This window comes from Salminus brasiliensis, chromosome 8, assembly GCF_030463535.1.
Source record: "Salminus brasiliensis chromosome 8, fSalBra1.hap2, whole genome shotgun sequence".
Classification (NCBI taxonomy): domain Eukaryota; kingdom Metazoa; phylum Chordata; class Actinopteri; order Characiformes; family Bryconidae; genus Salminus; species Salminus brasiliensis.
Genome location: NC_132885.1, coordinates 26,039,473 through 26,055,392, shown reverse-complemented (window position 1 = coordinate 26,055,392; position 15,920 = coordinate 26,039,473). Strand labels below are relative to the sequence as shown.

General features: G+C 40.9%; 1 protein-coding gene and 1 long non-coding RNA gene across 2 annotated transcripts in view; one reads left to right on the top strand and one right to left on the bottom strand.

Moving 5' to 3' along the window:
- clybl (citrate lyase beta like) overlaps positions 1-11,318 on the bottom strand; it is a 104,405-nt gene extending 93,087 nt beyond the window's left edge. Inside the window, exon 1 of the mRNA XM_072686291.1 lies at positions 11,236-11,318. Within this exon, the coding sequence (XP_072542392.1) occupies positions 11,236-11,306 (71 nt within the window). The 5' untranslated portion in view covers positions 11,307-11,318. The remainder of the gene's footprint in view (positions 1-11,235) is intronic.
- On the top strand, positions 10,839-14,519 carry LOC140561230 (uncharacterized). Its single transcript, XR_011980041.1, has 3 exons — positions 10,839-11,397; positions 12,035-12,370; positions 13,204-14,519. It is a non-coding gene; the product is annotated as an uncharacterized lncRNA (long non-coding RNA).
- Positions 14,520-15,920: the final 1,401 nt, after the last annotated feature.

The following is a 15,920-nucleotide window of genomic DNA, read 5'->3' as shown; positions in this document are numbered from 1 at the left end:
CCAGTACGGCTGAGGCCACTAAGGAGAAATCAAGGAACCGAAGCTCTGGAACTCCAACCAGCCTTAAAAACAAGTGTCCATTAACTGCCAGCAGCAGAAATCCCACTACTCCATCGACTAAGCCTTTGCCGTTTAAGCATCAGAGACTTGGGGGCTATTTATGGAAACACATGAGATGATAACAGGGCTGAGGGAAGTCGCGGCCAAGTGCTGCTGTCCTTTTCCCGACCTGTGTCACGGAGCGGTCAGCAAGGAGATTAACTGAGCAACGTGGTGCAAGGGAAATAAAAACAACCCACGTCACCGGCACACCTCGGCTCGGGGTCAGAGCTGGGCCAGACGGCGTAGTAGCCTGCGCTCCACTACTGTAGCTGAGCCTGTTCAGCTCCTTCACAACACACTAATGATCCTGTGATTAAAGCTGACGCAAGATAAGCCCTGACCAATGCTGTCAGCACAGTGTTTTTACTGTCGCGTCTCCGCTGTGACCAGCCGTGCACGACGGAGGAGCTTTCCTGAAGGACGGATACTTGAGGGAACGGACTTTGAGGCTCATTGGTGGTGCCAGCTTTCACCCAAAACAAAAGCTGCTCCTTCTGGCCTCACCCAGAGAACCTCTGGGCCCGGCCTCCGCAGCCCTTAGGTTAAGTCACTAGCAGAAATGAGATTAAGGGCAACTGGAATGCAAGCGCAATCAACCGGGCAGCAGCCGAGCAGCAGCCGAGTAAAGTCCCTGCTCTAAAGGAGAGGAGGTTTTAACAGGGCCGTGAGCTTTGATTAGACTCCTGCCCTTAACCGCATCCGATGAGTAAGGCCGTCCACCCCCGCGTTTACAGCCAGCGCTGACCTGCTCTTTTCCTGTAAATAAGTGACGTGTTCTTAATGGTGTACAGACCCCGCCATGGGAAAAGGTTTCCAGCCTCATCAGTCCTTCCTCGTAACAAAAGCGCCACATTTCATTGCACCTCCGCGAACAAAGGAGTTTGGACGGCTCTCGATTCGGAAATAAATTGAGGAGAATGGCGGACCTAGAGGACACAAGTGACCCTTAAACCTGGGGTAAAACTCGTGGCGTCAAAACAAAGATTAGCTGCTCCTTTTCACTCTGGAAAAAAAAAAAAAAGTGCAGACAGCTCCTGACAGTTGTTCCCAGTTTGGAGGGTGGGGGGAGTGCCTGTCATAAAGCCGGGGCTAGGAAACAGGATAAGCACTCGAGCCAAGGCTATAAAACGCTCGCTGGGAACTTGAAAGCCACGAAAGCGAAGTCGAAGGCTGCCATCTGGAAACAATAAACAAACAAAAACTAACCAAACAAACATTATGTGTAAGGGAGGAGGAGGTGGGGGGGGCTGGATGGAGAAACCCTAAACCGTTGACTGTAACCAACTTGCGGCGGGCTGGCTGCATGGAACCGCGCATGCATCATTAGGATGAGTGATGTGGACACAGGCACCTGTCCATTGAGAATAGAGATTTCTGTGTATGTGTGTGGAGTTTGTGCCCTGTGCATGCGTGCGTGCGTGCGAAAGTGTGTGTGGTGGGAGCGTGGCCTGCTTCTAATGAGCTGCAGCACTAACAGGGCGCTACTCCCAGTGATGTGACCAGAGGCCCATCACACACCCCATTAAGGGGACAAAGCAAGCAGCCGTACTCGCCTGCTTGGCTTCTACCTCAAACGTCTGCACCCAGTCACCACACACATGCGCGCACACGCACCGATAGGACATCCGCGTGGGGCGGGATCACCGCAAGCGACCATTCAGGACTGAGGGCGTCCAGGTGGTGCACAGAAGAGGCGGAGTTGCAGAGTACACCGGGCCTTGTTTGCGTCCGGGAGCTGATCCCAGTGAGCTTTAAGAGCAATAGAGAAGATCCAAGGGCAAATTACCCATGATGACCTTGAGTTCTGAACAAGGGTACGTTTGATGCTCCTAGCTCACTCTGGGCTACGTGCGGTTTCAAAAGGCAGTGCTTTTTAATAGGGGTGCAGCGATACGACAATGATGTTGTGCACAATATGCTTATCTAAGCATATCGAAGATATCATGAGTGCTTAAAGAACACGACGCATATTTCATAGCAAAATGTGGTCCGGGTTAACTGGATGAAGCGCGGCACATTTTAAATAAAAGAGAAAGTACCTGAATAGTAGGTTTTGAAGAATCTGTAGCAACTGATGTATTTTATGAATACAGCAGGATTAATACTGTGTGTCATGAAAATGTCTTTAAATATTGTGATATAATATTTTTAGCGCATCGCCCACCTTGCATCGTGTTACGAACGCAGTAACTACTGATGACTAATGAAATATAGATATTTTAGTACAGCACTATTTTAGTAGCATCACTTTTGCTCTCTGCTCTACTTCGATGTTGCCATAATAATATAATTTCGAGATATCAGTCGAAATAATCCTCCATACCAATAATCTGCAAATACCAATTCGATTCGGATGACACAGACAGAGAATAGAAGACAGTAAAAAAGATATATATATTTTATATATATATAAAAGATATATTTTTATAATGGGGTGACCACAAAGCGAGTACTGAAAGGGATGTATGTTTTATAGTATATGTAGTATAGTAGATAAAAACATACAACTTTTGTATATAATGTGTATATAATGTATATGTTTCAAAGTTTCATAACCTACATGAATATGATCAGTTAGAATTTGTATAATACTGTATAATAGAAGCATAATAACTACCCCCTCTCCCCCCCAAAAAATAAAAACCAACACTGCTGTTTTGCCTTTGTCAGAAATGAAACCACTCAACCACTCAAAACTCCAACTTTCATTACAGAGAGTGTAAGTAGCCCTATTTGACTGAATGGAGTGCAGCATACTACTGGGTAAAAATCACAGTACTCAGTATGGGACTGTTTGGATAGCATTTTTTACATTTTTTTAATGCTGTTGGTGCATTTTGTCTACATGACAAAATATTGTGATAAATATTATATTATATATATATATGTCTTCAAATATTGAGATATAACATTTTCACTTCCAGCTCTTGGTCATGACGTGTTCATGAGGTTATACATGGTGGTTTTACTCACTCTGACATTAAAACAAATATTATATATATATATAAAATATATAAGATGCAAAGTATTTACAAAAGTATTTGTAAAAATGGCACAGAGAAATTCGGAGGCAACAGCGTTTAAGCAAACTAGAAAACCACTTTTTAATTTGGATCAGAAGAACTGCTAAAAAGTAAGCTTCTGCGAAGGGAATCCGAGCCTTCTAGCTCAAACAGCAAATACACTGAGCATCAAAAATCAATTACGATAAACAAGAAAAGCCCTATAACATTAACCCAGCATTTAATTGCTTCAATAAAATTAACATGAAATCACTTAATAAAGTATATCCACAATATTCTGGGTGCTGCAGGAGCCAAAGCTTCATCTCAGTGGGCTCTAACCAGTGGGAACATTACAAAGCATTTATAGAAACTACAACTGGTGTTTTAAAAGTCCAAGGCATTTCGCAGCAACCACCAGGGTATATCGCGTGCCCGGTCGTAAATATAAGCACAGGCAACCCTTCGGTATCCGAGCCAAATGGAGACAGATTAAGAACGTGTAACTCATGATGGGCAGCTCCACCTATCGTCCACGGTCCACTGCAGCACTCATACCGCCCGCTGCGAAGCCTGTACCAGGACGCACTCATTTCCAAAGATAATGAGAAGCGATGAAACGTTGGCGGGGCTGTGGACCCTCACAGGGATGTCAGAGAGTGGGACCCAACCTCGGGGCTCCACGCTCTCCATTTACATGTGCAGCACCATGGGAAATCTGCTCCTGCTATTATTACTCCTCATATTGCTTATGTTCTGTAAATATTTCAGGTTTTTTTTTTTTCCAAGCAGTCATTAAACAAAGGAGGGACACCCTTTCATCGCATTTCCCAAATGCAAGCAACTCATTTCTCTGTAAGTTGTATTTGCTGTAGTCTTTCATATAGAACCTGCTTATCAGACTTACCACATGTGGTTTATAGCCCTCAGTGATTTACAGAGGCAAATTACTAAAGGCTATAAAGCTGCAGTAGAATCAGCCTTCCAGAAATGCATGCAGTCAAATACGCTTTGTGTCGAATCAAATATCTAATGGATCTGTTGTGACTACACAGCATGCCTGTAAACGATCAAATGTTGACATGGATGATTTATGGCTGTTTAATTGGAAAAATATCTTGACGCATAATCACACTTTAATGACGACAATATTTATAACGTTTTAATGAACGCTCAAACAATCTGCTCCTGACAGTGCAGAGGAAAGTGATTTATTAACTCAACAGCTCTAAAAGGCACGACTTACATGAAACTTCCTCAGTTATTCAGGAGGATGCAAATCACCCCCCCCCCCCCCAACCCCCAAATAAAAAAACATTAATTACAATTATGACGGTGTATTACTTACAAAAACTGAAAATCAAACTGGCAAGAAATGTCGGTTTCAAATCTGAAACTCTTCATTTGCTTTAAACTAAACAGGCTTCCAGTCTGCCATGCAATGCCAAACTTCTGCAGAACATTGTGAACACTGACCTCATGAGGACGCAGAGAGAATTACTACCGGCTCAGTCCAAACCGCTGTAGAACCCAGCCAGCACTGCCAGGGAAGAAGAACTACAGATTTGAGCCAATTCACTCTTCTACAGAAAAAAAAAACAAAAAAAAACTCTACAGCCTTAAATATACACATACATCCACAAGTGTAAAAATTAATATTAATATTTTCAATTATAATACAATTACTGTGCAATATATATATATATATATATATATATATATATATATATATATATATATTTATATATATATATTAAGGGTGGGCAATATGACAAGTCTTCTGAATGAATGATGATGAATATCATCAGTGCTTAAAGAACATTTACCAACTGCATATTTCATTTCATTACTATTCATAACCAGATAAAATGCAGCAGATTTTAAATAGAAATGAGAAATCTGCCAATCTGACTGTACTTTCTTTGCATGTCAAAATACTGCGATAAATATTGCGGATCTGGAAAATGTCTTTAAATAAATTGATACCATATTTTCACTGTAATTATATTTACACATATGTTGATATGTAAATAGGTGAAAATAGGTGAGGTGACAATATCCAAATCTATCCTCCACAGGACAGAAATATTAAGTATGGTAATTTAAAAACAAAATAATCCTAATGTACTTAATGTGCAATCACTTCTGAACACAAAATTAATTTATTATTTTGTTATGTTTAATTAAGCACATTTACAGTAATTATGCCTTAAATTGTGCAAAGTTTATCTACATACATATACAACTTATTGCAGTGTATTTTGGTATTTTATTACATTTTCATTTAATTTAGAAAGATTTGTAAAATAACTGTTTAATAATTAACATATTATTATTCAAATTAATTATTTATATTATAATTATATTCCGCTGTTTGGATAAATGCAACGCAGGTGAAAACTTCTAAAAAGTTCTAAAAATCTACAAACTCTATAGCCCAATAATTTCTCCACATTATGTGAATAAAAAAAAGTCAAAAAGTTCTTCCATAAGATTCTGAATACATTTTATTCCCCATACTGTTTAGTCACGTAATTTAGGTACCGTTCTCAGTCTAACTGAGCACTAAACGACTGCTGCTCTGGTCAGAGGTCCGCTTCTAGAGCGGGACTCTATCGCTGCATTGTTCTCACATTCCTCAAAGGCCATGTTTATACAGATGCGATTCCGTGGCCTATCGGAGGTGCTGCTCTCTGGCCAAGATCCTCCGCTGATCAAAGCGTTTAATACAAGAGCAGAGGCACTTGTTTGGGTCGCTGTTTTTGTCTGCAGGGACCCGGGGCACAGATCTCCATCTGTTGGCCGTATGGATCTTCTCAGTTACCTCCAGGATAGAGAGAGAGCGCTCCGGACTGCCATCCCTCCACATTCAGTTTACTCAGCTGGCCCCCAATCCTGTTACCAGTTCTTTGTTTTCCCCCCACCAACATGTGTTAAGTTAATGCTCTGTAACAAGTTTCAAAGGCCGGCTTAGGAGGGTCAACAACAGGTAATAGACCGGTTTATTGATGCGCTGGTCTGAAAGGAGACAGCCAGAATGAAAGTCTTTTTTTTGGAAAGGCCCGTGTTGCTCTTTCGCTCAGTCATGTTTTCTAGAGTGTGCACCCGACGAAGAAAAATATACGGGTCCTTTTCTGGGTTACAACTTCAGACACTTTATAATAGGAAAAAGTTCCACTGTCTTTGGAAATAGCTCAATTGTTTTCTACTAAAAAGTCACCACAGACTTCATTTGCACCTGGTCTACTGCAGTTACTGGCTCAGCTATTGTGCAATGTTAGGAGCGCATCCAAGTACAAAGGTCGCAGTCATTCTGCCATTCTGTCAGCTCAGACCGTAGCATTTGGTTACAGTGGGCTCAAGTGGCTTTTCATCCAGTTGCACTAAATGGATTACGGCCACACACCTCCGCTTTGGTCACCGGCACCAATCAAAGTGGAAATGACTTGTCAACACGCCACTATTTGCTCAGTGCTCACTTGTTTTTCTATCGGATTCCAAAGGTAACGGCAGCAGATGAGTAGAGCAGCCAGCGTTGACTGTTTCATATTTAAACTCGCCTGTTAACTTGCCTATAAGTCTGGTCGTGTTGCGTTACTGCCGCTTTAAAAAAAAAAAACTTTACAGTTCAATGGAAGTTGACGTAAAAATCTGGATTTGATTCCAAGTCATTTTGGAGCATTTCTATTGGTTTATTTTTCATTACATTTTGACACCATGTAAAGAACAGCAGCCAAATTCAAATCATGTCAAAAAGGCAGTAATGTTACAAATAGACATTGGGCAGCCTACAAAACTCTAAATAATGATGTAAAATGGGTCAACAATTGGCCGATAGGGCATTAATGAGATCACAATACTTCAGGACATTTTTACAATACATAATGTGTCACAATATTAATTATTTCTGAGATATGATAAACTGGAATGGACAAATTAAACAAGAAATTAAATGCAAAAAATATGAGGCCAAATCATCATTAAACATTTCACACATTGCACTTCTTAAATCCAGTTAAACAGGACTAATTATGCTCCCTTTGTAATGAAATATGCAGTCTGCCTATTTTTCATAAGTACCAACAGTGTCAAAATCCACAATTTGCTCCAAAATAAAGAAATAAGTAAAATCCTTTTGTGATACGTTCACATTAAACGTTGTTACGTCGCGCAGCTCTAATCTACAAACAGCATAAAACAAATGACATGGTGTAATTCTACCAGAAGGGAGCATAAGAATCTATTAAAAATTCACATTCCTCTCTAATTACTTTGTAAACTATGGCTATTAGAAAAAAAAAATCACCTTTGATTTATGCTAAATGCCTCCCCCCCCCAAGTGGGTTCCCATTGCTGCCAGGTATCTCAGGGTCTTTGCACAGTTGTTCTTAATTGAAAAAGTTATAGTAGCACATTACACTTCAGGGTTTTATAACCTGCGCTATAAAGCCTTGGCAGGCCTCAAAAGGAGAAGCTGCCCATTAACTTATAGGGCCTAGGCCTTGGCAGTGTAATTGCCAAGCTCTAGGCCACTTTCATCACTTGTCGAGTTCATAGCAGCAGTCGATGCTTCCTCTAGGATGCTGCCGTATCACTGACAAGCGGGTGTTGGTGACAAACCACAGCCTGCTGCCGCACCAGTGGCAGCCGGCTTTCCATAAACCGCATACACTTACAGGGTCTGGAAGTTCAGAACAAACAGGCAGCCATGTGTGCAAGCTTGCTTCCTGACCAATCCACTGTACATTATATTACACAATTATTCTTATGTATAAAATTTAATAACAATTAAAAAAAAATGGAAAAAAAACAACAATGCCTTCGATGCTTGGCCCCTGAAAATGAACAAAAAACAAAAAGCATGCAAGCATGTGCTCCCTCAGAGCCGAGCAAATGGTTTCATCTTCCGGGGAACAGCGACGAGGAACTGGTGGCTTTAATTAATTGAGCTAAACACATCCTTACGGCAACGCCTCAGAGAACCTTGGTCACTAAATCTGTCACTGTACACACCTCGCGCTCACACACGAGCTGAGAATATGACGAAGCCTGGCGTGACAGTCACTTCACACTGTAGATGAGCTGAGCCATCAGCACAGCGCCTCTGGAAATTCAGCTGCCTTGAATTAAAGCCACCTGGCACCATGTTCCGATGACCAATATGGACAGCTTACCAGGACCTTTAAACCAAGCCTTCTTTGTAATTGACATTTAAACTGTTTGAAGTTCCCCATTAAAGTCTTGCAAGATGAATCAGCTGCAGATGTAGCCGGCCATCCTAACCAAGTACAGTACTGGCTAATTGAGGTCGGACACTCGGCCGATTTGTTTGTGAAAAGAGAACGACTTGGGCAGAAGGGAGCTTCCTCTCTTTCTGTTTGTCAGTTTAAGCCCATCTGTTCTGTAGCCTGACTGCTGGGATATTTTTCTTAGAAGGGAATAGTTTCTGTTTCAGTTTTTTTTTAATAATAATTACTATTATTATAATGATGATGTTATATCATATAAGAAATATTTTCCTTCTTTCTCCCTTTTAAATGCTCAAAAAGTACTATACACACCCCAGTACCTATGTACATATGCTGGAAAATAAGCAGTCCAGTTTGAAGCAAGAGTATATCACCCAGGACAGCCACGTATTCAGCCTACAGCAGTTAAGCATGTTTCTATATGCAAATAAATCATTTTTAGTTATTTGTTAAATATTATTTACATTTACATTTGTGGCATTTAGCTGATGCTCCTATCCAGAGCCACTTACAAGGTTACTTGTATGACAGAGGTGGGCCAATGCAGTGTTACGAGTCTTGCCCAAGGACTTGTATTGTTGTAGTGCACCAAGACTAGGAATTAAACCCTGGTCTACCACATGGTGTAATAGCTCATGGCAGCTAGTGGTGTTATCTGTTGCGCCACACCAACCGCCACTAGCAATGCTCCCGACACTAGATGTGTAAGGACTTAACAAGTCTGATACATGTAAAGCCAGCCACCGCCTCTTTTCGGACTGCTGTCGATGCTGCATTGCCGGCCAGCAAATCACTTAAGACTGATGAGAGGATAGAGAGCGCCATCTACCCACCCAGATAGAGCACGGACAACTGTGCTCCCTGGGACTCCGGCCGCTGATGGCAAAGTGGAAAACCTTGGAATTTGAACTTGCAACCCCGCCCCCCAGCCCATTCTTGCTGAAGTGTGTTTCAGCCTGGACTGCTTCTTTAACCTGGCACGGTACAGGGTAGCCAATCAGATCAGATGTCGTTTACATCCATCATTCTTAAAGGTACAGTAACCAAAACAGCCTGTTTAGATCTAGTGAAAAATGGCCTAGAATACAAAACTTATACAGGATCTGTGCTTCTGAAAGGAAAATGTCGTTAAAAAGTTTTAAAAGTTTTCAGAAAACAATTTAAAGAGTAAATATGACGTAATATTTATAATTAATATTACTTTGTTGTTGTATCTGTGCTCTGTGTATCGCATTGGTTTTCAAAAAGTATTGAAAGAAACTGTTTAATGGTGAATTTTGATACCAGGATGACCTTGTACTGTAGCTCAGTTTGAGACAAAATAGTGTCCTTTTAAAATACTGATATGTTAAATAAGCTGTAAAAATGAGGATAACGTTCATGTCAGGCAAAAACAAATTGTAATGTTGTTTTTTTGGGTTTTTTTTGTTTGTTTTTTTTGGACATTGTCTCAAAATGTCATGATGAATGGACCAATAAAAATACAAGGTTTCTGTAACATCAAAAGGTGTGTTTGTGTTCACTGCTGGTTCAAACATTTGCAAAGGCAATAAATGTATGCATCTCAGGCGGATAGTAAAAGTCTATAAGCATAAAACCAAACAAACAAACAAACAAACAAACACAGCTCTAAATACTGCGAGCTTGACTTCAATACACAGCTCACTATCTCACTACAACCGTTTCCAACCAGAGCTCATACTGACTCCAATCAGAAAACACAGCCACAGTGCACAGCCACCAAATACCCCCCAAAAACCCACAATAACGAAAAGGCTCCTGCACACAGGCCTTTTAGGACTTCGGCATTTCCGATGCAGCCACGCTTTTTGGCAAAAGTGAACATAATTCCTTTTAATTACAATGACTTTTTCATGGGGACTCGTGTTTTATTGATGCAACGGCAAGCGGCCTAATTTCCCAGCAATTATTAAATAAAGTTCATTACAAATGAACCATCACAACAAAGCATCACGACTGTTTTCTTAATACTCATCATCAGAAAACAGACCTCGGCAGGGTGTTGCATGGTATTCGAACCTTGCGTCACTTTGACCCGTAGCATTTCAAGCAAGTCTTCAGCCAGTCATGCTTTAAACTCCCAGCTCACACACCTTGGAGCTACAGCACAGTGAACTTTCTGAAGCCCTGGTTTAATAACATGTCCAGAAAATTCACTTTTCACAATACGAAAAAAATATCAATAAACCCCAGAGGGAGGAAAAATGATGTATTATTATGAAAATTATGAAAATAATACACACTATTCCTGTCCACCAATTTACAAACTTAATTTTTTTTATTATTATTATTTATCTAAGACTCTACATTAAAGCCTACACCCCCATATAAAAGCTTTGTCCGACTGTGTGAAGCTACAGGGAGTTCAGAGGAACCAAGCTCAGCTGGCGGTCTTCATTTCCCGTTCCACCTTAAGCGGTGCCTCAGTTGCGCTCTCCCTGAACCATTTAAGGTGGAACGGATCTTTCGAACCGAGCCGCCTCGTCTCAGCGCACAGACGGGGTTGGCCGAGGACAGAGTCGTGAGCTGCACGGTTATCGGAGAACCAGTCTAGTCTACGCTACATTCAGGTCTGTTGAGAACTGTCTCACAGCCACGACCGCCCGTGTTGTCTTGTATACAGGGCGTCGCGTGTTCTCCACACGGGACACTAACGGGCAGTTCACCCTCCAAAGGGAACCACAACCTTATGTCAGACCGGAGAGGCTGGTTAGCACTGCAGCTAGCTACGTGTTTCTGACAGCTTTGCTGCAGCTGCTGAAGTGTCGCAGAGACCAAAGCTAAAGGCAGCGCACATTTAAAGTGTTGAAGCACAGAGCTGAGTGTCCTGAGCAGTGTACGGGCAGGCGTTTAACACTTACTGAACCGACTCCTTCCTGCAAGCTCGGGCTATGAGCAGCGCCATGTTTCCACCCTCAACGCAGAACGCCATCGCATTGGCTGGCGCCGTCACTTCGTCACACGTTTGGAGACTTGTGATTGGCTGGGGGACAGAGAGCGCTGGTCACTGGTCGTTTAAAGCCGTAAAGCACAGTATTTCAACATTACACGATAATAATAATCATCATCATCATAATAATTATAATAATATTGTTTCCATTGCATATTTAATATTCTCCCTGTGTGTATAACTATAATTAGCAAACAATTGAGGCAAATCTGTCTGTTTTTCCCTCTTTCTATGTCTTAAGTATTAAGCAGAATTATATTAAATATGAACAAACAGTAATAATTAACAATTTGTAGCTATAATCATAATAATATCATAAGTAAACCAATTAGATGTATACATGATTTTTTTTCCATTGTGGTGAATTTATGTTTAACTGCTAAAGCATTGTTGGAAAAGTAGTAGTAAATAATAAAATGCCTCTCTTTTTATCTCTCCAGTTGTATTGCATTAAGGATCAGGTATAATTGCTAAAGCATTATTTAAAAAAAAAGAAGCAAATAAAAGTAGTTAATGAATTGAATTTAATTAAATACTTTTTTTACTACTGCAATAATTTTTACTTTCTCTCATTCTTATTTTGAACTCTGTTTATATCTTTCTCCCTGTCTCTCTACCTCTCTTTACTTTTTTAATGCACATAGTCATCACAAGTATATTTCCATAAATATCTATTGCATGATGATCCCCATTGTCATTTCTATGGGCAGGCACGACAGGAAAATAAGAGCAGGGAGTGCAGTGACACCACGACAGAGCGCTCCAGGAGCCCTCGCACAGCAGAGGCGAATTACTACTACTACCATCAGCCAGGTCCATGTGTGGCTAACAAATGACACGCAATATTTGCCATGATTAAGTCAGCAGGGGATTCTCTCCAAATGTCAGGATTCAAAAACCGGTTCCCCGGTTATGTATTAACTGTGTGCACCAGGCATTGCATGGAGATTGGGGAGACACTCTGTAAGCTCCACAAGAGTGCCAAGCACAGAAAATAGCCCATCCATATGGCAAGAGACCACAGGCAACAGGCAAATAGAGGAAACGTAAGCAATTTGACTATTTATCTTTTGTAATAATCATTGTATTTTACCATCTGTATGCTTTGTACATACTTAAATAGCTTAGATACAATGCAGTGTTGCGTTCATGGCTTTAATAAGTTTAATTAACATCCCAATTAGCTTCTTTTTTTTTTGTAGTTCCCCATTTCTAACTGTGATCAACTGTACCGTGGTACATCAGGACACAGCTACCTCTTGTTCCAGCAATAACTGAGTCTTGTATAACAGCTCTTCAGTCAAATCGCCCATGCTTATAATACAGCCAATTCCCCCGAAATAAATGCATGAGAGTGTCTGGGCAGCTGTGAGAGCAGTAGGTCCAAACGAGGCCTGCTGTGCGCTACTACTGCTAACACGGTCATACCGGCTCTCGCGCAATAACAGCCTTATTCTGCAATGTGTAAATGCATGGTTGTCACAGATGATGTGCCCATCTCTCAATATCAAGACGTTTCCCTCTTCTATTCCTTTCACCTTTCTGACCAGGTCTAGTCGTGTGTGTGGTTCGAAATGATTATTATAATAACAGGAATGATGACCATATCTCACAAGGGCATGGCTACAGACATGCTTAATAACATATTTGGGGTCTTGTAATACAGTACAGTCTAGTGTAATATAGTGTCTTTCCACAAAATCAACATCATATGTGGTGTGGTGTAGAGATGCCACTCATGGGTTACTTGGAAACTGCCCCTTTTCTCGCCTGCCTTCATTAAACACAATTGTTGTGCGCTAATCCAGTTTTGATAGCATTTGGCACACTTTCTTTGGATCACAGCAAGATGCTCAACTTCTATTCTGGTCTCCCCTAGGAACCACTGAGCCCCCCGAAAGAAGCCAGAATTCGGTGGAGCCAAAGAGGGGTGCGTGCCGCCTGATGCAAGTCACTCAATACTGCATGCGGTTGCTGTGGATGCGTGTCATTTTGTCCAGCGTTGTGAGACCGGCGCATTCGGTGCCAAGTATTAACAGTTTTCTAAAAAAGAAAAAAAAAAATAATAATACATCTAATGTTACATTTTTGACAGTAGAACACATATCCCATCACCACCACCACCCCTCCCTCTTTTTGTCCTCCCTGATACAAATGGACAATGCATCACCGGGGTTTGATGTCTCTGATGTCTGGGTTCATTAAAAATCTTGAAATAGTGCCAGGACTGGGGCTCGGAGATTAAAGGAATATAAAAGGATGACAAAATTTATGGATGGCAAGTCACCACCTCACTCTGGCATTTCTAATAAACAAATGGTTTCTGTTTCCAATTTAAATTTCTCATTATACTGTGACTTTTTGAAAATGTGTTTTGATTTACCAATATTTTATCTGTAAAACTGCATAATTGATTAGATTTACATGGCTCTGATATTCAACTCCAGTGTCTCTCCAAAGAGAGAGAGAGAGAGAGAGGAGGGAACTCCGGAGGTATAATCGCATGACATGAAACAAGGGCATGTCAGGGAAAAATATAATTGCGGTTCCTTGAAACCTCTGGCACATTTTCTGTCTTTGAAAACTGTTTTTTTTTTGGCTGACTATGAACTGACACACTTCACAGCCATCACACAGCCACATCAGTGCTCTCTGACAGTCTGTACTAACCCAGGAGGTAGATTTCTATCTGTCCTTTCAATACTATTATAAGTATGAATATCACTGTGTATGTAGCCGATCCAAAAGTGTAGCCCCCCCCTCCTTAAAATGACGTTTTGTTGATTTCCTCAGTAAAAAATGATTGAACAAATCCTTTCCAACAACCTCATATTTCGAATAAAAAACTTCCCAGTAATAAAATGTTAAATCAGCACAACAAGCAGCCGCTATACTGCAATAGTGTGTTCTCTGTGACGTTTTCTATTTCTATTTATTTTCACAAAAGCAACAGCATGTTATCTGACCGGGGGTTTCCATTTAACTGTTGCATATAACTGTACACTGCTGTATTACAATACAGGGCTTGTGCGTCACATGCTGTTATTATACAGCGAGGGACCTACTGCTCAAATGCTAACTAGTGATAGAAAGTTCAAAATTAAAGCAATACACCAGTGTTTTGTCCACCTAATCTTTATCTGACGCACTAGTAGCATACTGCTTTTTCCCCTGTTCTAAGATACACAACACTCTTGCACCTAAAAAAAGACCTGAAAAAGATTTGACATGAATAAAATACGATGTGTCACTGGTTTTAGGTTTGCTTCTATTGGCAAAGATCTTACTGATGTGTCATTTTGTTTATTTGTAACAGTTTGACACATTGGATGAATTTAGAGCCCCATCATTTTCAGTGTACAATAGAAGTCAATGGGCCAATGCACCCTTCTAGTGACTTTTCTGACTCTTTAAGGAAACAGTTTTCCTATCCTTTCACTAAGTGCAAAGCAAACTAGGCATGTAACGGTTCACAGAATGCATACAGTACTTTGAATGTAAGTGATACTGTTGTGTGTCAATTCTGCACATTTTCTGACACAGTGCTTGACAAGGTGACTTGTTACTATTGTTTTTTTTTTTTTCATTTTCAGTTTATTTCAGAATTTAACATTGTAACAGTATACTTATATGCAGTATTATAATGATGCACTAGCCACATGCTAATGTGTTAGCCCTGTCCATGCAAATGTGTTTACAAACACAGTTTGTAAAAATAGGTTAATAAATCCCATAAAATAAAACAAGCATAAATATAAAGGTTTTCTGCCTATTTTAGACGTAGTTCAAACATCAAAAGTGTAGTTAATGTGCCATTGCTTTTGCACATGCCACATTTAGTGTTATATTAGGCAAGTAAACAATCATTAGAAGTGTGTCTATGTAAAGGGTGCACTTCGAGGATGCATTAGAAATGTGGAATTTGACCAGGGGTGCCAGAATTTTTTAATAAAACTGTATGCTTACAAGGAGGAATCATACAAAGTCAATTTTTACAGTTTTGAGGATAAATATTTGCCGAAAGGTCATAGAATCAGGGTCAGAAATCCCTATTTTGACCTCTGTTAGCAATGTATAGGGGCCAAGGACTCTTAACATAACCTCATGGTGTTTAAATTTACTATTGTTGTTATAAAATGCAGAAAATTACAATAAAAGCATCGTTTTCTGCATAAATGTATTAAATATAGCTTCCTATCTTCCCTCAATCCTGCCAGATCTGAGGTTCCACAGGCTCCTCCAACACTGGTAGCCACCGTTCACCCCAGTCTCAGCTCATGGGAGACACAGTAAGGGCTCTGAAGAGCAGAGCCTAAATTAAACTCAGCGCCCCGTGTCAGAAGCAGCGCGCGTCAAGACCCCCTCGCCCCTCCGACCCGCAGCCTGGTGAAGGCACCCGTCTTTAATAGTTGCCTGCTCGCATTAGCGCGTCTGCGGCTCCGCGACCCTTCATTACCGCGCCGCCTTCACCCGAGCCTCGCATTTACAAATGATATCATGACGATTTTTCACGCTCTTCAGCCCACTGATGTTTTACCGACTCATTTCCTGTGATACCTTGTTACGGATCCAGCTGTGAAGAAGAGATGGCCCCCC